This window comes from Myotis daubentonii, chromosome 10 (assembly GCF_963259705.1).
Source record: "Myotis daubentonii chromosome 10, mMyoDau2.1, whole genome shotgun sequence".
NCBI classification, from domain to species: Eukaryota; Metazoa; Chordata; class Mammalia; order Chiroptera; family Vespertilionidae; genus Myotis; species Myotis daubentonii.
In genome coordinates, this window is record NC_081849.1 from 6284702 (window position 1) to 6310000 (window position 25299).

Below are 25299 nucleotides of genomic sequence, written 5' to 3' on the forward strand. Positions count from 1 at the left end.
AAGAGAAATGGTTTAATGATAAAACCAAACATGAGGACTAGAATAAGATAAATGTCTCAAAACTTAAATGAAACGTAATATTCTTTGCAGTTGAATCACTCTTTGTCTTTATAATGGGAAATTTACAAATAATGGCTTTCATTTTTTTAAAATTTAATTTAATATAGTCCATGAAATCAATTTTAATAATTTGCTGGTACAATATAAAATCTGTTTAGGTAGGGGCAGACTTTTAAAACATGGCCTTTTAAAAAGTGTTTGTTATGATTTTTGTATAGAATTCCATTGGTCTAAAACAAACAGTCACTCACATTAAATGACTCCTGAAGGAATTATCCAAAAGTCTTTTTTCAAGTGTACTGTTGTCTAGAGAATATATTACTGAAATAATTTTATTTCTCTTATAAATTTATGAATATTTGGGCATACAAAATTTATATTTTCTTTCACTTTGAGAAATTCTCATGTATATATGAATTCTATTTGGGAAGTATGCTTTTAATGTGACAAAACTATTTGTCCCATTTAGTTTAAAAAATCATGTTCCCTAACTTAAATGACTAATAGAATTACTAAAGATAGCCTAAGTGTTTTTCTACTTGTTAGGTGAGAAACCTTTGGAGTCACCCTTGATTTTTTGTTTACTCCCATTCTATCTCTAATACACCCACACAGTCGTCTCTGTCTTCAGAGTAGGTCCCGCAGCCACCCACTTCACATCTCCTGGCCCCCAGCCTTCCAGCAACTTCCCGTTACACATCATATTTGAGAGTAAAGCTCAGTCTTCACTGTGACCTGTAAAACCACACATACCTTTGCTTAGCTCTCTTTCTTATGACAAGCACACTGGCTCCCTCTGTTGGCAAAACCTTACCTGCTCTGGTCTTAATGTCTCCTTTTTTTTCATTTACACACATTTGGACATGTGTAATCATGTCCTTTCAAAGGTCTTTACTGACCAGTTAATACAGCACCCCCACATCTGAGTCTTAGTTCTGTCTCCTTATTTTTAAAGTCTTTATGGCACTTATACTGATCTAATTTATCGTCTAACTCCCTCAGAGAAAGTAAGCTCTGTGAGGGAATGTACTTGGTTTTATACAATTCTGTATTCTCAGTGGCTGGAACATGTCGATTCACACAGTCTGAAACCCCAGTTCTGTGGGTATTCAATGAATAAAGAAAGGAATGAATTATCAGTGTTAGGTGGGGATGGGGGGTAGGCTGGAACCAGATGGTATCTGGTTTAAACAGGGAATTTTTAAATAATGGGTTTTCCTTTCATATTTTATTTATCTTCTGTGTTTTATTTTCCAGACATCATTTTTAGAGATGTCACTTCCTTAGTGATTTTTTTTTGCTTTGTTTCTTATAGTATTTTATTTCACTTTTATTGCCTATAGATCTTTGTTTCCTTAATTTTAAATTAGCCACAAAATAAAAACGGTCCTAATCTTTAATATTTTGTTATTCAAAACATTGGAGTACCTTTTCTATGAAAAAATCTTTTATTTTAGAAGTAACAATCTTAATGTTCTATGATTCTCGCACTTAGCATCTGCTGTACTCGGGATATGTAGTAAATGGTAGGACGAGGCAGGGTGTTTTAGAATTTAATGTCTGGGAAAATGTCAAGACATTGAAAATACACTTCCTGTGTTTAGGTACTGCTGATGACACCTTAGCTGATATATCCGAAGTCCTAAACACAGAGGATGACATTCTTGGAATAATTTCAGATGATCTTGCAAAATCAGTTGATCATTCAGGTATATTGAATGCTATTTGCCTAGTGTCTGTTTTAGGGCATGAGAGAGAGGTGCATGTGTGTGGAAGAAGTTTAGTCTTTTCTCTAAAACTTAAAAAAAATTTTTTGGGGGGGTCATTATCAAAGACCTCAATTATATAATTTGATCTACCTCAGCTTCCCTGCAGCAAGTTAGTTAATTTCTTTTGTCTTTCTAATGGCATCACATTGAAGGCTTATGGCATTCAAGGCTCCTGTGTCTTGTTCTTTTGTTTGTGTTGTCCCTTGCCTCCGCTCCTGTGATAATCATCCATTTTATTTGGTTTGGGTCTTGTAGGTCTTGATTTATGCACTTTCCAGGTTGACAACTCACCTTTTCCATTTGGTAAGAACCTGAGCGGTGGATGATGGCTGACTAGAGTAGTCTTTTTTATAGTGGTTTCCGCTGCCACAGCCTGTAGGTGCATGCGCATTTGTGATAGTGCTAATTTGTCACTAATCCATCTTTGCTTTCCCCTTTATGCGTGCAGCTAAAGCATGGTACAGCTGTACTGTGCTTTGGGTGATTTTCTCAGTAATTTTTTTTTAATGAATGGTTTTATTTTTGTTACTGTGTAATTTATAATTTTACCCAAATGTTATAGAATTTCTAATATAAAATAAAATAAGAGCAGACTAAATTTTACTTTATGAAGTAGTAATATTGAGAAAGCATGGTAAAGAAATTAGATGATAGAGTACTTTTAAATGTGGATATTGCTTTAAAAACCAGTTTTTATGAGATCGAACATGTTACGTAATAAACACAATCTATATTTTGTATTTTTACCACAGAATATTTCAAAATTATGATCTACAGCTGAAGTTATTTACAAGGGTAGTGTTTACTAAACACTGAATAAGAATTTTAGAGCTTCTCATTAATTTTATGTGAAACTATTCCTCCTGTTTCACATACTTGCATATGATAGTTAAACTATGCATTAGGAACTACCATTTCCAAGTTAAAGCTATTATTTGTGTAGTGGATATTGTATATAGAATATTTTCTTAGACTCCTAACTTATTTTCTGTAGAAATTAGCACTTTACAACCACAAGTGTTTCTTTATTAATCAGGAAATATTTTTATTTTGATTAAACTATAACTTAAAGTGGCACCAGTTTACAAATACATTGTGCCTAATTTTTACTAATTTTGACTATCCAGATTGATATAAGAATCTTGATTAATTCAGAATTTCAGACTTTTCATTGCTCAATTTTAATCATACTGTTGTGTATTCATGCAGGTAAATAGTGAAATGCATTTTGTGTATGTATTCAGAATTCACTTTTTAATTTCTTTGCCTTGTTCCTCCAGCTGGAATAGATGTTGGCCCTGTCGCCGATGACCCTTCCTCTGTGTCTCAGCCAAGTGTGAATCAGAGTTCACGACCTCTAAGTGAGGAGCAGCTGGACGGAATCCTTAGTCCTGAACTAGACAAAATGGTCACAGATGGTAAAATATTTGCCCTACAGCTAGGCTTTCTAAAAGACATGAGTAAATATGATTTTCAAAGATTTCTGCATGCTTATTTATAATTTTAACTTCTATTTTGAAGATTTCTATGAAATGCTATTTTGTATTAGTACATTAAAATGGTAATTATTAATATTTCTATTTCTTTAATCTATCCTAGGAGCAATTCTTGGAAAGTTATATAAAATTCCAGGTAATTGTGATTGTATTTTTTAGTTTCCGAAAGTGGCATTCCCTATATGGCTCTCATAGACTTTTAATCATATTATCATTATAATTGTATTTTCTAGAGCTTGGAGGAAAGGATGTTGAAGACTTGTTTACTGCTGTGCTCAGTCCTGTGACTCCTCAGCCAACTCCATTACCACAGCCTCCCCCTCCCCCTGCACCACAGCTGTTACCCCTACACAATCAGGGTATGTCACCCCAAAAAGTGTGGTTCTCTGTGCGTGAGTGCATGGGTTCACTAAAGCAGAACCTGTCTCTTAGTAACAACATATACAGACTGACAGGAGAAAGCCCTCTTTTGTGACAATGGAAAAGACTAATCTCTGAATTTATCGCAGTCACACACCTACTTCACTGAAACTCTGGAAATTCATGATCTGCTTTATGACCAAAGTTCGTTTGCTCACTCTACTGGCAGTGGGGACAATGTTTCAGTGTGTCCCCCCCCCCCCCCCCCAAGTCTCAGCCCACCTTCACTCAGACCTTGCATCCGTGTTGGGAGAACTACTTCCCCTCACCTGGCTGCCTCGTATTCATTGATCTGGTCTTAGTTTCCCTATCATCTCTACACCTGCCACCATGCTTTCCATTTGTAGTAGTGCTGCCAACACACGGACCCGTGGGTATTATGGTTTTCTCTCTCGATTGTGAGCTCCCTGAGGTCATACCTGTCGTCGTCACTTGGTACCCTGCCACAAAGTGTGTGCTCACTACATACGTTCAGAGGAAACCAGTGACCTTTCTGGTTGTGGGAGTGGATAGGAGAGAGAGTTGCTGATACGGAATCCCCTTCAGAAAGGAGTTGGGAGCTCAGGTCATTTTTCTACATCCCGTTTATTACCACTGCCTCGTCATTACATGCTGAGTTGAACAATGATACTCCATAAAAAATTTTACACTGTTTTATATGTGCTGAAATGTACATATGGTTTAATGTTATCTTTACTGTCAATTTTGTGTATGCATTAAAAATTCCATAATGCACATAATTGAAATACCTCAGTTTCTGCCAGTTTAGCTTCTATGTAACTATACCTTGATTGTTGCTGAGCATATGGGTAAAACACTCTTTGGAAGTGCTTCTTACCTGAGTTGTCCCCTATGCTGTGCCTTCCTAATGCTTAATGGTAACAGCTCTTCAGTATTTCTCTTCTCAACATATGAAAAAGCTCTAGCTCCGTGTATTCTGAAACTGAAAGCATGTACTTTAAAAATCAGATCAGTTAAAGATGTGTTTCTTATAAAAGGTTCACTCTGCAGAGTTTTGAGGAGTTGACTTTTTTTGCAGGGGTGTTTGTGTGGAATACAAGGATGAGTAAGGCTGCCCACCCGTAGGACTTTATAACCCTAATGTCTAGACTTGAGGCAACGACTTACAGAGCACAGGGAGGAGAGGTTAGTGGGTGGTGTTTAAGGAGGCAAGACTGGAAAAAGCATTTTGGAGCTAGATGGCTTGTAGGCGGCTGGGAGAGACGGCAAGGACAGGTGGCCTTCTCCCCCATGTCTCTGAGCCACTGAAGACTGCACAGCTGTGAAATGACCTCTCAAGTTTGGCAGCGTTGCTCCCGTGAATATAGGAACTGAATTTGAGGCAAACAAGAGTTGTGCAGATGAGTTTATTAGGATTGGGACTGAGTGAAAATTTGGGTTCCATGTAGATCAGTCTGCAATGCTAATTGAAAGGCAGAATTGAAGTTGTGGGAGGAAAAGACAATTCTTTAACAGGACTTAGTACAGCATTGCCAGTAGAGTACAGAATCTTGAACTTTAAAAGAATTTAAATGTAGTGAGTTACATGCTTAATTGATCCTAATTATATTAGATATGCAGTTATATGTTTCTCCTTTTTAAGGGTTAGGTGAAGGGGAAAAAAACCAGATTGAGACATTGAATGATGGTCATTAGAGACTAGTTGTAAAATGGTGTGGGTGCTGGGAAGATGTTTCATGGGATGGTGAAGACAGGGAATTTCAAGATGTGAGAGGTAGTAGGTTGAAATCACTTTAGGTAAAAGTTAAAAGCAATTCTTCAATTCTTACCATTCATGTTTGAAAAAAAGATTGCTTTTATACACTAATATAACCAGTTGGGTGGTATCGTAGACTTGAGGGTGGTGGGGGAGACCACTTCTTAATTAGAATAAAAATGCTTTGCATTGACTTATGTGCAGTTGAACAAGTTAATGTAACTTCTGGGGAAAGGGAGTCTTCTTGCTTAAATGAGCTGTGTGTAATAGCTCTTTCCATGGGGTTGTTGTGAGGACCCAGTCGTGGGTGCACAGAAGCTTGAAGGACAGTGCTGGTTGTGGAGCAGAGCGCTTAATGAGTAACTAGAGGCCCAGTGTATGAATTCATGACGGGTGGAGTCCGGCCAGCCTAGCCCCAATTGGGGCGGATGAGGCCGGGCCTGTTAGGAGGAGGAGACCACAGGAGGTTGGCCGGCCTGCCCGCTCCTATCTCGGCTTGATCAGGACCAGGCCGGCCGGGGCAGGGGCTGAGGGTGAGCGGCTGATGGGCACCGCCCCAGATTGGGGTGGAGGGGCTAATTGGGGGCAGGGCTGGCTGTGGGGAGGGGCTGTGGGCAGTGGGCTGGCCGGCCCCACCCCCAATTGGTGTGGGGGGCACCCGTCAGGGGTGGGGCTGATTGGGGGTAGGGCGGGCTGTGGGGAAGGGTGGTGGGCTGGCCAGCCCTGCCCCTGAATGGGGTGAGGCAGGCCGATCAGAGGCCAGTGACTTGGGGGATGGGCCATGGGTGGTTGACTGGCTGGCCCTGCCCCTTATCCAAGTTGGGGCTGACTGGGGGCAAAGCTGACTTGGGAAAGGGCTTGCGGGCCTATCAGGGTGGTAGGGGCCCATTGGGGGTGAGGGGCTGCAGGAAGTTGGCCAGCTGGCCCCACCCCCTATTGGGGTAGGCAGGGGCAATCGGGTGGGGCCAGCCAGGGGGAGGGGCTGCGGGCCGACAGGGTGGGGTGGGCCAAGTGGGGGTGGGGCCAGTGGAGGGGAAGGTCAACGGGGGGGGGATGTTGGCTGGCCCCCTAGCCCTCGATCGGGGTGGGAGAGGCTGATAAGGGGCTGGGCCAGATGGGGGGAAGGGCCACGGGAGGTTAGCCGGTTGGCTCCACCCCCGATCTGGCCGATTCGCTGACAGCAGTGGGCGTCATAGCGAGCGGTCATTCCAGTCGTTATGTCGTTTCGGTCACTAGCTTTTTATATATATAGACTAGAGGCCCGGTGCACAAAAATTTGTGCACTGGGGGGGGGGGGTCCTGTGCCCTCTCGCAGCCTGGGACCCCTCGGCAGATAACGATCTGCTGGCTTAGGCCTGCTCCCGGGTGGCAGAGGGCAGGCCCAATCCCTAGGTGCAGCCCCTGGTCGGGCTCAGAGCAGGGCCGACTGGGGAGTTGGAGTGCCACCCCCTGTCATGCACAGAGCAGGGCGGATCGGGAGGTTGCAATGCCACCCTCAGTCACCCTCAGGGTAGGGCCGATAGGGGAGTTGTGGTACCGCCCCCTGTCACACTCAAGGCAGGGTCTACGGGGAGATTGTGGCGCCACCCCCGTCACACACAGAGCAGGGCCAATCAGGGTATTGGGGCGCTGCCCCCTGTCACTCACAGAGCAGGGCCAATCAGGGGGTTGGGGCGCTGCCCCCTGTCACTCACACAGCAGGGCCCATCAGGGGGGTTGGGGCGCCGCCACTGTCATACTCAGGGCAGGGCCGATGGGGAGGTTATGGCTCTACCCCATCTCACACAGAGCAGGGCCCGTGGGTGGGCGGGTTGGTTGGGTCACCGCCCCCTGTCACAGAGCAGGGCCGATCAGGGGGTTGGGACGCCGGACCCTGTCACACACAGAGCCGCAAGGCGATCAGGGGGTTGGGGAGCTCCCCCCTATCAGGCACAGAGCAGGGCTGATCAGGAAGTTGGGGTGCCTTCCCCTGTCACACACACAGCAGGGTGGATAGGGAGGTTGTGGCCCCACCCCCGTCACACACAGAGCCACAGGGCGATCAGGGGGTTTGGGCGCTGCCCCGTGTCACGCTGATCCCGGTGCTGGGAGGCATATTACCCTTTTACTATATAGGATAGAGGCCTGGTGCATGGGTGGGGGCCGGCTGGTTTACCCTGAAGGGTGTCCTGGATCAGGATGGGGGTCCCCACTGGGGTGCCTGGCCAGCCAGGATGAGGGGATGATGGCTGTTTGCAGCTGGTCACACACCCTTCAGGGTAGGGGTCCCCACTGGGGTGCCTGGCCAGTCTGGGTGAGGGGCTGAGGGCTGTTTTCAGGCTGGCGGGTGACTGAAGCTCCCAACCGCTCCTTTTTTTCTTTTCTTTTTTATTCTGGGCCAGCTTTAGCTCTGGCTCCAGCTCTGAGGCCTCCGCTGCTGAAAGCAGGTATCTGGTTTGTTTGGGTTCTATAATTGAAACACTGTATCAACTCCTGCCCTGAGATCCCAGCTGCTGAAAGCAGGTTTCTGGGGTTTTGATTAGCTTCTATATTTGTAACAATGTTTCAAACTGCAAGCTCAGAGGCTGGCAAGGCAGGCGGGGAACGTTGGAGTCCTCCGTCACTGAAGCAAGCAAGCCTCATGTTAGCTTCAAGCTACCTGGCTGCCGGCCGCCATCTTGGCTGGCATTTAATTTGCATATTGCCCTGATTAGCCAATGGGAAGGGTAGCGGATGTACGCTAATTACCATGTTTCTCTTTTATTAGATAGGATAGCTGCCTTTATCTCGAAAGGTTTCATGTGCTCATGGTTCCCGTTGTCCGTGCTGACAGGTAGCTAGGGGATGGATCACATTCTCATTTCCAATAACAATGCCTTTGTTCATCCTAATTACATAATGGAGCTTACTTTTTGCTGAAGTTGAAAATAGAGTTAGCCCTAGCCGATTTAGCTCAGTGGATAAGGGTCCCAGATTCGATTGCTGTCAAGGGCACATACCTCCGTTGTAGGCTCCTCCTCGGGCCCAGGCCCAGGCTCTGGTCAGGGCACATGCAGGAGGCAACCAGTCAATGTGTCTATCTCATGTCAATGTTTCTCTTCATCTTTCCCTCTCTCTTCCACTCTCCCTAAAAATTGGTGGAACAATATCCTCGGGTGAGGATTTAAAAAAGAAAGAAAGAAAAGAAAAGAAAGTTAGCATTCTACTTTGAATTAAATCTCACTCTTTAAACTAATCTTGGTGTGAACTTAAGTCTCTCAAGAACCTTGTCATTGTGGGGGCCTGATCCAGTGGGCCCTGCTGTGCGATTTAGTAGGATAAGCAAGTCATCAGGTTGGGGTTCCTGTCATTACACCAAGTGTGCCAAGTGTTTACATGGGAACTGTATTCTAGTTGTAGAATTAACTGTGAGGGAGGGTCTCCCAGTGTGTTCTGAGTGCTGTGACAACAGAGGTCATGTAGTTGTTACTTTAGAGTGTGACTCTGAATTGGGAGGTTTTTTGTATTTTTTTTTGCTAGAAAACTGCTCAGATAAGGACAGTAGAAGGTCACAAGTAAGGTTGGAGCCGCATGCTAAGGAGAGTTATAGGGGAAACAAGGTTTGCCTAATGTCTATATAGGAAAAAGGTGATAAGGTATTGGAAGCAGGTGAATAAGAGAGAATAAGAGCTAAAATGCATTTGAGAGCTGAAACCACAAGTAATGAAAATTAGGCCAAAACCAGAATGAATATATTTTTAGTAGTAATGATCTAATCAATGATGAGAGATGAAATAAATACTGCTTGTTGTTCTAAACTGTTTTAGAGAGAGTGCCAATTTAAGAATCATAGATGGTTTTTTGTATTAATGGGAATAAGTAAATTAGAAGAATCTCTATTTGTTAATTTTGAATGAAGAAGAGGAAGAGTATCTGATAAAACTTCTAGATTTATTCTTTTTGTAGTGCTGATATGTACTGAGCAGTCACTGTGCATTAGTGCTGAGAATGGCCGTACATTGTGTCAATCACAGAATACCTCCATTTACAGAAAGAGCGATTGATTCTACTTCTAACAAGTAGCAGAATTAAGATTCAAGCCTAGGGCAGTCAGACTCCAAAACATGTACTATTTTCAGTAAACTATAACAAAGTAAACAGAATTTTAGAGACCACATTTCAAAAATTTATGGCCAATCATTCTTTAAGCAATATTTTATAGGATAATATTGAAAAAATTACCCATATCCAACTTTATTATTAAATAGCAATATAAGTATTTATCTAGAAATATTTCTGTTGCTTTTTTATTATTTATGAATAATATGCAGACTGAATTATTATTTTCTTTTAAGATGTTTTTTCACGGATGCCACTCATGAACGGCCTTATTGGGCCCAGTCCTCATCTCCCACACAACTCTTTGCCTCCTGGAAGTGGACTGGGAACTTTCTCTGCCATAGCACAATCCCCTTACACTGATGCCAGGTATTTAAAAGCCTTCACTTCCTGTGGAAACTTAAGTAATTTTTGTTCTATGAATGTTATTCTGTTATTGTGCATAATATTAATGTTTGTTATATTTATTGTGATCTATCATTTTAAGCTATTTTATAATAAGTTTTGATGAAATTGTACTCGAAAGTTAGTTATGTTTATGAAGTAACGTTGTATATTATTTACCAGGGATAAGAATCCAGCATTTAATCCAATGGCCAGTGACCCTCACAGCTCTTGGACCTCCTCCGCTACCCCTGTGGAAGGGGAGGGCGATACGATGTCCAATGCTCAGAGAAGCACACTTAAGTGGGAGAAGGAGGAGGCCCTGGGGGAGATGGCCACCGTTGCGCCAGTTCTCTACACAAACATTAACTTCCCCAACCTGAAGGACGAGTTCCCTGGTAAGTCTTGGGTTTGGGTATATGATTGCTATCTGTGTTACCAACTTCCGCATGTGTAAGACAATCTTTGTTTTGTCTGTGTTCTTTTTACCACAGTAGAGCACCCATGTGTCATCACTGATTTTCATGTAGTATGACTATACACAGCCTGATAGTCCTAGTTCCTAGATATGTGGAAACATCTTGCATTTTCTTAGTCCTGTGGCCATTTGCATATTTCCCTTAAGCTAATTTTAATGAATAAAATGATCTGGTTTTCCTCTCTTAGAGACTACAAATATATAAAGTCAGCATTGTGTTATATGTGTAACTGTACAAAAAATTTCCTGGAACAGAATATCATCATTTAATCACAAGTGTTAGCCTGGCCGGTGTGGCTCAGTGGTTGAGCATTGACTCATGAACCAGGAGGTTGTAGTTCGATTCCCGGTCCGGGTACATGCCCCGGTTTTGGGCTCGATCACCAATGGGAGGCGTGCAGGAAGCAGCTGATCAATGATTCTCTCATCATTGATGTTTCTGTCCATCTCTTACTCTCCCTTCCTCTCTCTGAAATCAATAAAAAATTTTTTTTAAAGCGTTAAGTCAGTTAAAAAAAAAAGTGTTAGAGTTAGGCTGTATCAGACTCCATTCTGAGTCTTGTTTCCATCAAAATGAACTCAGTATTATATTCCCTTTCCCCCAAGTGTCCAGTCTGTTTGAACAAAAATTGCAGATGATACAGTGTCCCCTTTTGGAAATTCTGATCGACTAGAGGATGAATCATTTGGATTAATGAAACCAACTTGTAGAGTATTTGTAAGCAAATGCTGGTATTGTCTTGAGTTCATGTTGCTAGACAAACCAGAATGGGAAAGGTCTCGCACACACTGTCTTTCAGTAGCTTCCTTGGCAGCACACCATTGTGTTAGATACCTGAGTGGCTGCCCACCTGTGAGTGCACTTGCTAATGGATGACCTAGTCTGTTCAGGTGCCCTTTCAGTTCATCCTCCTCGTAGTACTTGATTCATTAAGTGCAAGAAATAAATGCCATGTTCCCTAACAGTAATCCAGCAGTTTCAGTGCAGGGATGTCTGTTAACTCAATACATGTATTCTTCATGTGCACCTAACCACACTTTATCTGCTGCCTACAGATGACCACATCTAATTATAGCAAGTCATTTTGTGTCAGTGTAAATTGTCCTGAGAGCAGTGCTATAGTTTGTTTAATTTTCTTTAATGATTTTACTATGTGACTCTAGAACAGGGGTGGGCAAACTTTTTGACTCGTGGGCCACAATGGGTTCTTAAACTGGACCGGAGGGCCGGAACAAAAGCATGGATGGAGTGTTTGTGTCAACTAATATAAATTCAGAGTAACATCATTACATAAAAGGGTACGGTCTTTTTTTTTTTTTTTTTTTTTTTTTTTAGTTTTAGTTTTATTCATTTCAAGCGGGCCGTAGTTTGCCCACGGCTGCTCTAGAACCTCACAAAATAGCAGGTTAAAGCTCCTGATCTGTCAGCTGATTTCCATTTTCTTTCAGTGCCTTTTTTGAAATTTTCTCCTTCCCTCCATCTTCCCTCCCCTCCCCTCCATTTCTTTTAATATAGATAAATTGTTTCTACATTAACCATTAACTGTTCATTTTACCTAAACTTCATTTTATATACTGTCCTGACAATGAATTTCATAGAAATAGCTTAAAATCATGACTTTCCATGTCTTCGTTGTGCACAAATGCTGGTGAGATGCTCATTTCTAATACTCACTTCCTTTTGATCAAATGGATAGCCTTCTCTTGAGTACAGATATTTTACAAAACTTGTAGCTTTGGTTCTGATAGCATCTTACAGGATTGAGGGAGTTTCTTATATTTGACTTAAATTTAACTTGGCTGCTTAGCCCTTTTGATTTAAAAACTTCCCAACTCTACATGTGAGATTATTAATATGGCAACACTTTATTCAGAAAATATATTTTTAGCCTACTATGTGCCATGAACTTGTACTCGAACTTAAATTATGAAAATCTGGCCAAAAAACATTTAGCTGTCAGGAGTTCATAGCTTTTTTATTGTGACACGTCCTTATTGTGGGCTCCATAAATGTACATGCTGTATTCTTTTGTTGCAGACTGGACTACTAGAGTGAAACAGATTGCTAAGCTGTGGAGAAAAGCAAGCTCCCAGGAAAGAGCACCATACGTGGTATTGACAAACTCCTCTGCATTGTTATATCTTTGAACATAATCCTGAGCCTTATTGTTATTGTCTTAGGTTTCTAAAATGATTTTCCATTGCGGAAAACATGTTTATACTTGTGCAACACATAAATAGCTTTGTTTTCCATAGGGATTTTCTAACTTTTTAGTCTTGCATGTGACTTATTTATTTATTTATTTTTCTTTTTTTCCTTTTTTTTTAAAGTGTGACATTTTTAGAAGCAACTTAACAGCACCAGGATGTTGAAGATTGAACTCAGTTATTTTAGGAGCGTGTTTAATTCATTTTTAAATTAAACATGCTTTATCTCTTCAAAAGAGTACTAAATTTTGAGGCTGCATTCTTGTATTGTTTCTTCCATAATAAACTCTTTTTTGTCAGGTCCAGTAGAAAATCATCCTGGAACTTGAAAGGGACATATCCAGACACCTTTCAGGAGCTTTTGAAACATGCGCTTTGTCAGAGTCATTAGGGTATTTATAAGAGTCATAGTTCAGAGATGAATTGTTATTTCCCAGGGAGCCAAATTGAGATTGTCAGCTGGATCCTAGTCCTTGCTTTCATTTTAAAGCATATTAAATCGACATTATTGCTTTGAAAAATATAAGCAGTTAATTTCCAACTTAATCTTTAGCACATACATTGTCAGTGATAATAATTATTTGGATGGAGCAGAAATTGTTATTATTGATTTTAAATATATATTTTTATTGATTAAGAGAGGAGAGAGGGAGAGAGAGAGAGAAATGTCAATTATGAGAGAGAGTCATTGATCGGCTACCTCCTGCACGCCCCACACTGGGGAACAAGCCCACGACCCGGGCATGTGCTCTGACTGGGAATCTAACCGTGACCTTCTGGTTCATAGGTCGATGCTCAACAACTGAACCACACCACCTGGGCAGAAATTATTTTTGATGTGTTGGTAATGCTTTAATCTGGACTATCAGAGGTAGTGATAGCATGGAGATGGGTTTTCTTTTGTGTTAAACTTCAAATTCCAGATTTTAAATTTGGAGATTGATTTTATATTTTCCTTTTCTCTAAATTGAGCAAGATATGAATTCTTCCATTGTTAAGACAACACTAGATTACAATGCCTGGGTTCTCTAGCCTGATTCAGATAAGGGTGGTAACACCCATTCTGGAAGGGAGAAGGTGGGGTGGCATCCAGTCCTTTCACCCAGAACGCTGTAAATTCTAAAGGGTTATGCTTCAACTATTTGTGTAGTTAGTTAATTAGATAGTTTGTTTATTGTTAATCCTCACCCGAGGATATTTTTCCCATTGATATGTAGAGAGAGTTGAAGGGAGGGGGGAGAGACAGAGAGAAACATCAAAAGTGAGAGAGACACATTGACTGGTTGCCTCCCGCAATCACCCCAACTGGGGCTGGGATTGAGCCTGCGGCCGAGGGACATGCCCTTGACCGTTCAAGTCTGTGGGCCCATTGTCTGCCCACTAAGAAAACTGGCTAGGGCTGTTTCAACTGTTTAACTAGACCTTTTCTTGCTTTTATATGATAAAGATCAACATAGGTTCATTTTATTTTTATGTCTTAAAATTTGTTAACATTAACTGACAGATGATTTTCTGATCTGTTTTTCAAAGCAAAAAGCTAGAGACAACCGAGCTGCATTGCGCATCAATAAAGTGCAGATGTCAAATGATTCCCTGAAGAGGCAGCAGCAGCCGGACAGCAGCGACCCCAGCTCTCGGCTTGACTCGGATCTCTTTAAAGATCCGTTAAAGCAAAGAGAATCGGAACATGAACAGGAATGGAAATTTAGACAGGTATGTGGATTTTTTCAAAATTGCATTTAAAAACAAAATTGCATTTTTGCTTAAAGAGAGCTACTTATGTCATTATCTCAGAACATAGTTTTCATTAGAACATAAAAGTTTGGTTGAAAGTAGACTTTCCTTTCTCAGTAAAATATATGTAAGCTGCTTTGGGAAGGTGAATGAGCTGCTGATAATGACATGCTGCCTGGGCGTGAGTTAGGTGGACTGGTGACTAATGTCTCTTGTTAGGAGACTGGATATAAGGTGGGTGCCGCCTGGCACTGCAGACATCAAACACATTAACTCTCAACAGAATTAAGAATTAATTTCAAGAGAAAGGCAACAGCCTCTCCCCCCATGACAGCTATGTTCTTCCTTACCCACATGATTGCTTTCTCTGTCCCCATCCAATAGCAAATGCGCCAGAAGAGTAAGCAGCAGGCGAAGATTGAGGCTACCCAAAAGCTGGAGCAGGTGAAAAGCGAGCAGCAGCAGCAGCAGCAGCAGCAGCAGTTTGGCTCACAGCCTCTGCTGGCATTGTCGCGCTCGGACACACCCAGCAGTGGGATACAGAGCCCTCTAGCTGCCCAGCCTGGCCCTGGAAACATGTCTCCTGCACAGTCATTCCATAAAGACCTGTTTACAAAGCAGCTCCCCAGCACCCCAACTTCCTCATCTGCAGACGATGTGTTTGTAAAGCCACAGGCTCCTCCTCCTCCTCCCACTCCCTCCCGGGTTCCCCTCCAGGAGAGCCCTTCACAGCCTCAGACTTCTCAGCCGCCTTCCCCTCAGTTGTTCTCACCCGGATCTTCTAACTCCCGACCACCATCTCCAGTGGATCCTTATGCAAAAATGGTTGGTACCCCAAGACCACCTCCTGGGGGCCACAGCTTTTCCAGAAGGAATTCTGCACTGGTGGAAAGCTGTGTATCTTTATCGTCAGCACCGAGGCCCCCTCAAATGGGTGAGGGCACAGCAAACAGGCCATCTCCCATCCGAGATTTCTGCTCTTCCTCCTCGACAAGTAGTGACCCCTATGCAAAGCCTCCAGACACACCCAGGCCTGTGACAACAGACCAGTTTCCCAAACCCTTGGGCCTGCCCCGGGCTCCTATAGTTCCAGAACAAACGGCAAAAAGTCGTCTAGCAGCTGGAACCAATGATCACTTCATGAAACCATCTCCTAGGACAGATGTGTTTCAAAGACAACGGATCCCTGACACATATGCACGACCCTCGTTGACGCCTGCACCCCTTGATAGTGGTCCTGGACCTTTTAAGGCTCCCATGCAGCTGCCTCCGCCTTCCCAGGACCCTTACGGGCCAGTGCCACACCCACCAAGGCGGCTGTCCGCCGACCCTTATGAAAGGCCTGCCTTGACACCACGACCTGCAGATAACTTTTCTCATAACCAATCGAGTGATCCATATAGCCAGCCTCCCCTCACCCCACGTCCTGCAATGAATGAGTCTTTCGCCCACCCCTCAAGGGCTTTTCCCCAGCCTGGAACCATATCAAGGCCAACATCTCAGGATCCATATTTCCAGCCCTCAGGACCATCTCCCTCCAATCCAGACCCTTATTCTCAGCCTCCTGGAACTCCTCGGCCCTCGACGATTGATCCATATAGTCAGCAGCCACCAACCCCAAGGCCACCTACACAAGCAGACTTGTTTGTTACATCTGCAACTACTCAGAGGCACTCTGACCCATACGCTCATGCTCCTGGAACACCAAGACCTGGCGTCTCTGTTTTTTACTCTCAGCCACCAGCAGCACCAAGGCCAAGGGTTTCAGAGGGTTTTGCTCGGTCCTCAGTGACAAGACCTGTCCTCATGTCAAGTCAGGATGTGTTCCTGCAGGCAGCACAGAATCGAGGCACAGCCTTACCTGGCCCTGTGGTGAGGACACCCGAAGCCTGTTCCCAAACACCGGGGCCGCCCGGACCTGGCCTTGCAGACACCTTCAGCCGTGTCTCCCCATCTGCGGCCCGGGATCCCTACGACCAGCCCCCAGTGACCCCAAGGCCTCAGGCTGATGCTTTTGGAGCAAGTCAGATGGCTCCTGATGCTGCTGGTCAGCCCCGGCCTGGGCCTGAGGGGAACCTCAGTGCTCCTTCAGACACCCCCATGAGTTCTCAAGGCCAGCAGTTCTCCAGTGTCTCCCAACTCCCTGGTCCGGTACCAGCCTCGGGAGTCACTGACACACAGCACACCATCAGTATGTCCCAAGCAGATACAGAGAAATTGAGACAGGTAAACACATTGTATGTTCTTCGATGTTTTAAGTACATTATTTGAGAAAGCTATTCATTTCATCAAACTTTAACAGGTGTTAAAGTTTATCTTCTATAGAATTCATTGTCCTGCAAACAAGAAAAATGGAAGTGGTGAAATTAACACCAGTTGATTTGGATTTACTATATTTTCAATATTTATGAATTTTCTGGGGAATTGTTATATATGAAATCTTTTAAGTTTTGTGATAGTTGTCAGGCAAGGAAAAGGCCCCAAGTAATCTGTTTTATAACTATTGAATAGTTAAGTATAACTAGTGTTTCATCAAACTTTAAAACATTAAGACATTTAAATGATTGATTGATTGGTTGATTGACTGATTTCAGAGAGAGAGAGAAACATGGATTTGTTGGTCCACTTGTTTATGCATTCATTGGTTTATTTCTTGTGTATGCCCTGACCAGAGATTGAATCCACAACCTTGGCATACTGGAATGATGCTTCAGTCAACTGAGCTACCCACCTAGGGCAAAACATTAAGACATTTTAAACACTGTCTGGCTGGCGTGGCTCAGTGGTTGAGCGTCAGACCTATGAACCAGGAGGTCACGGTTCGATTCCTGGTCAGGGTACATGCCCAGGTTGCGGGCTCAATCCCCAGTGTGGGGCATGCAGGAGGCAGCTGATCAATGATTCTCATCATTGATGTTTCTCTCTCCCTTTCCCTTCCTCTCTGAAATAAATTTAAAAAAATATATTTAAAAAAATATTTTAAACATTACCATAGTCGTATATTGGAAGCATTAGTTACCAGAAAGCCCTTAGCAACCAGAAATCCTAGTGATTTTTGCTTCTTTCCTTCAGCGGCAGAAGTTACGTGAAATAATTCTGCAGCAGCAACAGCAGAAGAAGATGGCAGGTCGACAGGAGAAGGGTTCCCAGGAGGCAGCCTCTGTGCCTCATCCCAGTCCCCTGCAGCACTGGCAGCCTGAGAGTGTCAGCCAGGCTTTCTCCAGGCCTCCACCCCCCTATCCTGGGAGCATCAGGCCGCCTGCTGTCCCTCCGCTGGGATCTAGATATGCTGTCTTCCCAAAGGACCCGCGTGGACCCTATCCTCCTGAAGTTACTGGTATGGGAATGAGACCTCATGGATTTAGGTAATGCATTTAATTTCCTGCCAGATTTAAATCGCTGTTAGAAGTTACTCGTAATTAAGAAGTTGTTACTGCTTTTTACTGGTTATATCCCTTTGAGATATAACTAATGCTATTTCCACTAATGAGAAGTCATGGGTTTAAAAAAACAACAAACCGAGTTTTTCTTTAGATTGGAAAATATTTAAAGACCAGAGGCCCAGTGCAAGAAATTCGTGCACGGAGGGAGGGGTTGTGGAGGGAGTCTCTCAACCTGGCCTGCCCCCTCTCACAGTCCAGAGCCCTCAGGGGATGTCCTCCTCTGTGGGAGGCCACCGGCCTGGAGGTGACCCGCCTGATCGGGGAAGGCACTGCCCCCATCACCCCGCTGCTGCTGCCACTGCTGGCCGCCGCAGCTGTCGGCCCTCAGCCCTCACTTCTTAGGGCTGGCCCTGCCCCCTGCCCACTGGTGGGTGGGGGGTGATCTGGGGCAGGGCAGGCTGGGGGAGGGGCTGTGGGAGGTTGAGGCACAGCAGGTTGCACCCAGTCCAGCCTTTATGGATACGTGGTGCCTGGACCGGGCCCTCGAGGCTGCCTCTGCAGAAGGGGCAGCACTGGGACCAGGCCGCGCTGCGCCCTGTCTTGCGGCACCTTTGCAGAAGGGAGCGTGGTGCTGCCTTCTTGCTGCCTCTGCAAAAGGGGCCACGGTGCTGGACCAGCTGTGCTGGACCGCCCGCCTCTCCCGCATGGCGCCGGCCCTGCTTTGTCCGGATGGATGTCTGGGTGACATCTGCCCTAATTATCATATTACCCTTTTATTAGTATAGATTGATAATAGGAAAAATGGGTAATCTGGTAAAGTTTCATGGATGTATCAGTTGGCTCAACCATGGACAGTTTGGCAATAAAATACCATTTACTTACAGGAAGTTTCACTTAGAAAATTTTTTTTAATTTTTTAAAAAAATATATATTTTATTGATTTTTTACAGAGAGGAAGGGAGAGGGATAGAGAGTTAGAAACATCCATGAGAGAGAAACATCCATCAGCTGCCTCCTTTACACCCCCTACTGGGGATGTGCCTGCAACCAAGGTACATGCCCTTGACCAGAATTGAACCTGGACTCTTCAGTCCACAGGCCGACGCTCTAGCCACTGAGCCAAACTGATCAGGGCTTCACTTAGAAATTTACAGATACAATGGTGCAGGTGTCCAAGGAAATCTATACAAGGTCATTCTTTTAGCCATTGGTTATAAATAGCAAAAAATGTAGAAAGTATCTATCCACCTGTAATAGTAGTAAATAATAGCAATAGCTAACTTTATTACTTCGGGTGAAGCACTATTCTGTGCACTTCAGGTGTTTTATAAAACCTTTACAAAGTTTCAGTTACCCTCACTTTAGAGGTTGAGCATACAAGGATCAGAAAAAAAAAAGGTTAAATATATTATGGTATATCTGTGTTATAGAATATAAGACAGCCATTAAAATGTTGTGCTTTAATAATTGAGAAGAAAGATATTTATGATTTATTGGGTGGAAAAAATAGACTGTATGCAACATAATTTTATTTGTATAAAACTACATAATTGCATAGATAAATATCTTGAATGATACCCAACAAGTTGATAGTGATTATTGGGAAAATATACCTTATATTTTTATATTGCTTGGATTTTTAAAAATACGAGTTTTTATTGATTTTAGAGAGAGAGAGGAAGGGAGAGAGAAAAAAACATCGTTGTGAGAGTAACATTCATCAGTTGCCTCCTGTACACACCCTGACCAGGGATTGAACCGCAACCTGGTCATGTGCCCTGACCAGGGATTGAACCCATAACCTTCTGGTGCACAGGACGATGCTCAATCAGCAGAGCCACACCTGCCAGGGCTTGCTTGGATTTTTTACATTGGATAATTTTTTATGATAGAAAAATACCCAAAAAATGCCACTTTTATTTAAACTTTTTTTTTTTTTAATTACTTCATTTTCTCTTGTTACCTTTAGAAAGAAGATTTTTATTTGAAAATAGTTCAGATTTCTGGAATCTTGAGGTCAGGAAGGACTAGAATGAATTATATAGAAATAAAAATAAACCATAGCCCTAGCCAGTTTGTTTCAGTGGTTAGAGCAGCTGTGGGCAAACTACGGCCCGCAGGCCAGATCCGGCCCGTTTGAAATGAATAAAACTAAAAAAAAAAAAAAAAGACCGTACCCTTTTATGTAATGATGTTTACTTTGAATTTATAGTAGTTCACACAAACACTCCTTCCATGCTTTTGTTCCGGCCCTCAAGTCCAGTTTAAGAACCCATTGTGGCCCTCGAGTCAAAAAGTTTGCCCACCCCTGGGTTAGAGCATTGGCCCACAGACTGAAGGGTCCCAGGTTCGATTCCTTCCATGGCCAGTATCTTGGTTGCAGGCTCAATCTCCCTTGTGTGGGAGGCAACCAATCAATGTGTGTCTCATGTGGATGTTTCTCTGTCTTTCCCCCTCCCACACTAAAAATCAATGGGAAAAAATATCCTAAGTTGGGGGTTAACAAAATAAATAATTTAAAACGTGAACTTTAGAGAAGTCTTTCAACACAGAGTATTGTGTGCTTTACTTAGAGGCTTTAGAACTATATGTAGACTTCGGGCACCCTCAGGAAACGGGTTTGTCAGGACAGGCGAATGGGTTTTTTCCCGACCCCCACCCCAAACCTCACCGGTTTTGCAGTTGGACCTCCTTGAAAATAATTTAATTTTTTTGATCCACTGGATTTTTTAAACTTTTAATGAAGATCTTAAATAGCCCTTTATTTTTTTAAAGTACTGACTGTGTTAGCGTTACCATGGCTATATTATAGCCATAGGATGTAGTTTATGACACCCTCAAATCTCTAAAATGTAACCACCATATTCAGTCAGAGCCTCCTGTGACATGATGAGTGAGGTTTCTCCTCCCCCCCAATTTTTTATTTTAGTTTACATTGTGAATATTAGTGGAGATTTCCATATGAAACGGATGTTCTCCTTCTGGAACTTTTCATGGTGAGATAAGGTTATAAAGTCAGTGGGATTTTTGTTTGTTTTTGAAGTGGCGAGTAGAAAGTTCAAAGCCAAACATACGCCCAGGTATACTGAGGAGTGAGTTCTTTAAGATGACTCTTTTAGTTTTATTAGACATATTTTTTAGTCTAATACCTACCCCCATGTTTTCCATTTTTCTTCCTCAATTTAATGTATGCCTGTTCTATTTCATATTTACTTGTAAACTGCCTTTCCTTCTCTCTAGAATGAGGTACAGTATAAATAATTAACTCATTTGTTAAATCTTGAGAGATGATGCCTGTTTCCCTGTCTTCATTCCTTTCACGAAAATAGGTTACACCCAGTTGCCAGGCTTCTGCCTTTGTCTTCTATGTACAGAGGCCCGTAATTCTCTCAAGTACAATTCAGTTCTTGAGATCTCCTACCTTCCTTCAAGCACCCACCCACCTCCCCAGTCAGTTTCCCCCGTAGAGCTCCCTAAATGCAGAAAAAAGAAATGGACTCAGATTCAGTGTTCATTTTGGGTTCACTTAGCAAAAATTTATGTGCATATGGATGCTTTATGAGTGCTTTTTAATCATGATAATTTTGTCTTTCCTAAGTCACGGTATTTGGCAACATTTGTATCTGAGTTTAATCTAAAACATTTCCTTTCCTCGACTTAACTCTAAATTTAATGTAATACTTAGTGTTTACTATTTGCTCTTTTTTCTTTTAGATTTGGGTTTCCAGGAGGTAATCATGGTACCCTGTCAAGTCAGGAACGCTTCCTTGTGCCTCCTCAGCAAATACAAGGATCTGGAATTCCTCCACAGCCGAGAAGACCAGTGTCTGTAGATATGCCCAGGCCTTCAAATAACCCACCAATGAGTAATCCAGTTGGTCTGCCTCAGCATTTCCCACCACCGGGTCTGCCCGTCCCGCAGCATCACATACTTGGCCAAGCATTCATCGAGCTGCGGCACAGGGCCCCAGATGGACGGCCACGGCTGCCCTTCAGTGCTCCTGGCAACATTCTAGAGGCACCTTCTCATCCACGACCTGGGAACTTTATTCCCCGGCCGGACATTCCAGGCCCTAGACACACAGAACCCATGAAGCGACCTTCCCAAGGTCTACCTAATCAGCTGTCTGTGCACCCAAGTTTGGAACAGGTGCCACCCTCTCAGCCAGAGCAAGGTCATCCTGTCCACTCATCTTCTATGGTCATGAGGTCCCTGAGTCATCCCTTCAGTGGGGAGTTTTCAGAGGCCTCTTTGTCAACATCTACATCAGTTGAAACAACGTCTGATAATTTACAGGTAACTTCCCAGTCTTCTGATGGTCTTGAAGAAAAACTTGATTCTGATGACCCATCTGTAAAAGAGCTAGATGTTAAAGATCTTGAGGGGGTTGAGGTCAAAGACTTGGATGATGAAGATCTTGAAAATTTAAATCTAGATACAGAAGATGGAAAGGGAGATGAATTGGATACTTTAGGTAATTTGGAAACTAATGATCCCAACCTCGATGACCTTTTAAGGTCAGGAGAATTCGATATCATTGCGTATACAGATCCAGAACTTGACCTAGGAGATAAGAAAAGCATGTTTAACGCAGAACTAGACCTTAATGTCCCAATTGATGATAAGTTAGATAATCAGTGTGTATCTATTGAACCAAAAAAAAAGGAGCAAGAAGATAAAACTGTGGTTCCTTCTGATAAACATTCCCCATGGAAAAAATCCACTGTCACCAGTGAGATAAAAACAGAAGTACTGTCTCCAAATTCTAAAGGGGAAACCAAATGTGAAAGTGAGAAAAGCGATGAGGGTAAAGATCACGCTGACACTCCCTGCTCCCAGGCTGCTGCTCACACAGACTTGCAGGGTGGAGACCAGGCCCCTCCACAGTCCTGTGACGCAGACCTACCTGACAAAAGAGCTCTTCGCGAAACCGCTGGCTCCAGCACAGGTGCTGTTCATGGACCCACTCAGCTGCCTGCTGAAGACACAGCCAATTCTTGTGGCGTAACTGGGTCGACTCCGGTTCTTTCCAGTTTACTTGCTAATGAAAAGTCGGATACTCCAGACATGGAGCCGTTGGGGTCTCCACCACCAACATTGCCAGTCTCAACATCCAGCCACATGCCAAGTTTGCCTCCTCCGCTGATGACACCGCCTGGTCATGTTCTGGATACTACCATGAACTCCAACGTGGCAGTAGTCTCTAGGGTAAACCACGCTTTCCCTCAGAGTGTGCAGGTCAACCCGGGATTCCTTCAGGGTCAGCCAGCAGTTAATCATGGTTTTGGGACAGGAAAACCTATGGATCAAACTGTGCCCCTATCCAGTCAGTCTGGACCCCCGCCACTGGTGGTCCCTCCGACACTCACCCCGCAGAGCAGAGAGAGACCCCTCCTCCTGGACGAACAGCCTCTGCTGCTGCAGGATCTTCTGGACCAAGAGAGGCAGGAGCAGCAGCAGCAGAGACAGATGCAGGCCATGATCCGGCAGCGGTCGGAACCCTTCTTCCCCAACATCGGTAGGAGTGGCCTTTGGTGCAGTGGGAGCCACGGTGGGCGCAGGGTGGTGTGCAGTGTGCTTGTAAGATTGCAGTGTTCACGACACACGTGGACTAGAGCACTGAGGGTCACACAGTGATGAAGCCTTTAGATTCCTGCCAGCTCAGTTAAGAGGTTCAGAACCCTGAGTTTGACCTTCTTAGTCCTACTTACATTATTAACAGAAACAAGTCTTATTCCTTCCTTCTAATTTATTTTCAGAGGCGTTTAATTTAAAGAAATTATGATAGATACAAACTCCTTAATGTCCATTTGTGTACTATAAATGCTTGGCAGTTTTTGGTTATATAAAGCTCTTTAACTTGTTTCCAATTGCTTACTAGTTTTGGGAAGGAAACCCACAAAACATCAACGCAGTAAAATTACCTGAGTGTCTCTAAGAGTAAAAATTAGCATATTGTCCCATCTCTTTTTCACTTCTATGCAAAGAGGTCTTTTCTCAGTAGCCTATCTTTATTGCAAAGCTATGTCCTCAAGAATGGATACATTTTTCTCTCAAAGGGTAGTAACTGATTTAGTGGAATTCCTTAGTATTGGAAATAACTGTAAATTCTCAGGACATTAACATTTTGAAGCAGTTTTGATTAGCATGTGAAAGTTTGGGTGAAAAGAATCTCACTGCTTTAGATTATTGCTGTCATTCCCCTTCAGTGTGACTAGCTTTCTGTTCTCACTCCTGCAGGACTAAGGTATCCAAGCTTGCTTCAATGATGGGCCACTGAGATGCCATTAAATTTGGTTAAGGTTCCTTGTATCTCATCATTCCTTACCTAGCCTAGAAACCTGTGATAATGCTTATTAAATAATAAGGAATAAAAACCTCTAAATTACATAATGTTTGTGGCAGTTAAGTGTAACTTGAACCAAGTACTATGAAATTAGTAACTTTAAAATATATTTCTTCTTTAGATTTTGATGCAATTACAGATCCTATAATGAAAGCCAAAATGGTGGCCCTTAAAGGCATCAATAAAGTAATGGCACAAAACAATATGGGCATGCCACCAATGGTCATGAACAGGTAGGTGAAGGTGTTTCTCATTATTCCTTTGCAAAAAGAAGTGTATGAAATTATTACTAGTTCCTACAAAGTATATACAGTACCTAAAAACCACCCTATGTTATAGCCCAGCCAGTGTGACTCTGTTTGAGCATCGCCCCAGGAACCAAGAGGTCACGGTTTGATTCCTGGTTAAGGCATATGCCTGACCTGTGGGCTTGATCCCCAGTGGAGAGGCCCGGAGGCAGCCAATCAGTGTTTATCTCGTTAATGTTTCTTTCCCTCCGACTTCCTCTCTCTCTCCAAAACTCAAATATATAAGAAAGCCCACTATGTTTTAGGAATGAATAGTATTTATATTTGTTGTGATATTAGCTGGATATGATCAATTTCCTTTAGTTTCAGGATAAACATAATAAAACATCCTAGAAAGGCTTGTAAGATTGACATGAGTCTTGGGACCGAGATCTTTCATCCTACACAAAGATGAGATGATAAGCAGGAAAATAGTAGTCAAACTGTGGAGATAAGACAATGGTTTCTTTAAGCCTGTGAATATTTTTTATACCATCAAAGGAACAATGCAGAGAAAAGTGTGGGACTGAGTGAGGGCATTGGAAAGTTAGGATAATTTGTATATCTTTTCACCATTAGCAGAAAAATGGAAATTATGCGTTAAAGAAGACTGTAAGAGTTGTTTGACCACATGAATTTATGGAATTAGAGTACTTGTGCCAGCTAAGGCATATTAACTTCAGGGCGGCATCTTGTTTGTTGTTTGTTTGTTTGTTTTGTTAACCCTCACCTGAGGGCATCTTTTTCCATTGCTTTTTCAGGGAGAGTGGAAGGGGGGCTGGAGGGAAACAGAGAGAGAAACATCGATGTGAGAGAGACACACGGGTGGTTGCCTCCTACATGCGCCCCAATTGGGGATGGGGAGTGAACCCACAATTGAGGTATGTGCCCTTGAATGGGACTCAAACCCCAGACCCTTTGTTTGTGGGCCAGTGTTCT

General features: G+C 43.1%; 1 protein-coding gene across 21 annotated transcripts in view; it reads left to right on the plus strand.

The window, feature by feature from the left end:
- The window catches only part of KMT2C (lysine methyltransferase 2C), a 269634-nt gene that overhangs the window by 204250 nt on the left and 40085 nt on the right, over positions 1 to 25299 (plus strand). For 15 of the 21 annotated variants that reach the window (XM_059711413.1, XM_059711394.1, XM_059711398.1 and 12 more), the window contains 13 exons: positions 1665 to 1769; positions 2085 to 2132; positions 3110 to 3289; positions 3429 to 3461; positions 3559 to 3684; positions 9776 to 9908; positions 10107 to 10321; positions 12440 to 12513; positions 14140 to 14322; positions 14728 to 16569; positions 17416 to 17708; positions 21441 to 23245; positions 24195 to 24306. In XM_059711413.1, coding sequence (XP_059567396.1) covers positions 1665 to 1769; positions 2085 to 2132; positions 3110 to 3289; positions 3429 to 3461; positions 3559 to 3684; positions 9776 to 9908; positions 10107 to 10321; positions 12440 to 12513; positions 14140 to 14322; positions 14728 to 16569; positions 17416 to 17708; positions 21441 to 23245; positions 24195 to 24306 — 5149 coding nt within the window. The remainder of the gene's footprint in view (positions 1 to 1664; positions 1770 to 2084; positions 2133 to 3109; positions 3290 to 3428; positions 3462 to 3558; positions 3685 to 9775; positions 9909 to 10106; positions 10322 to 12439; positions 12514 to 14139; positions 14323 to 14727; positions 16570 to 17415; positions 17709 to 21440; positions 23246 to 24194; positions 24307 to 25299) is intronic. The other 6 variants (XM_059711416.1, XM_059711409.1, XM_059711415.1 and 3 more) reach the window with 3 other exon arrangements.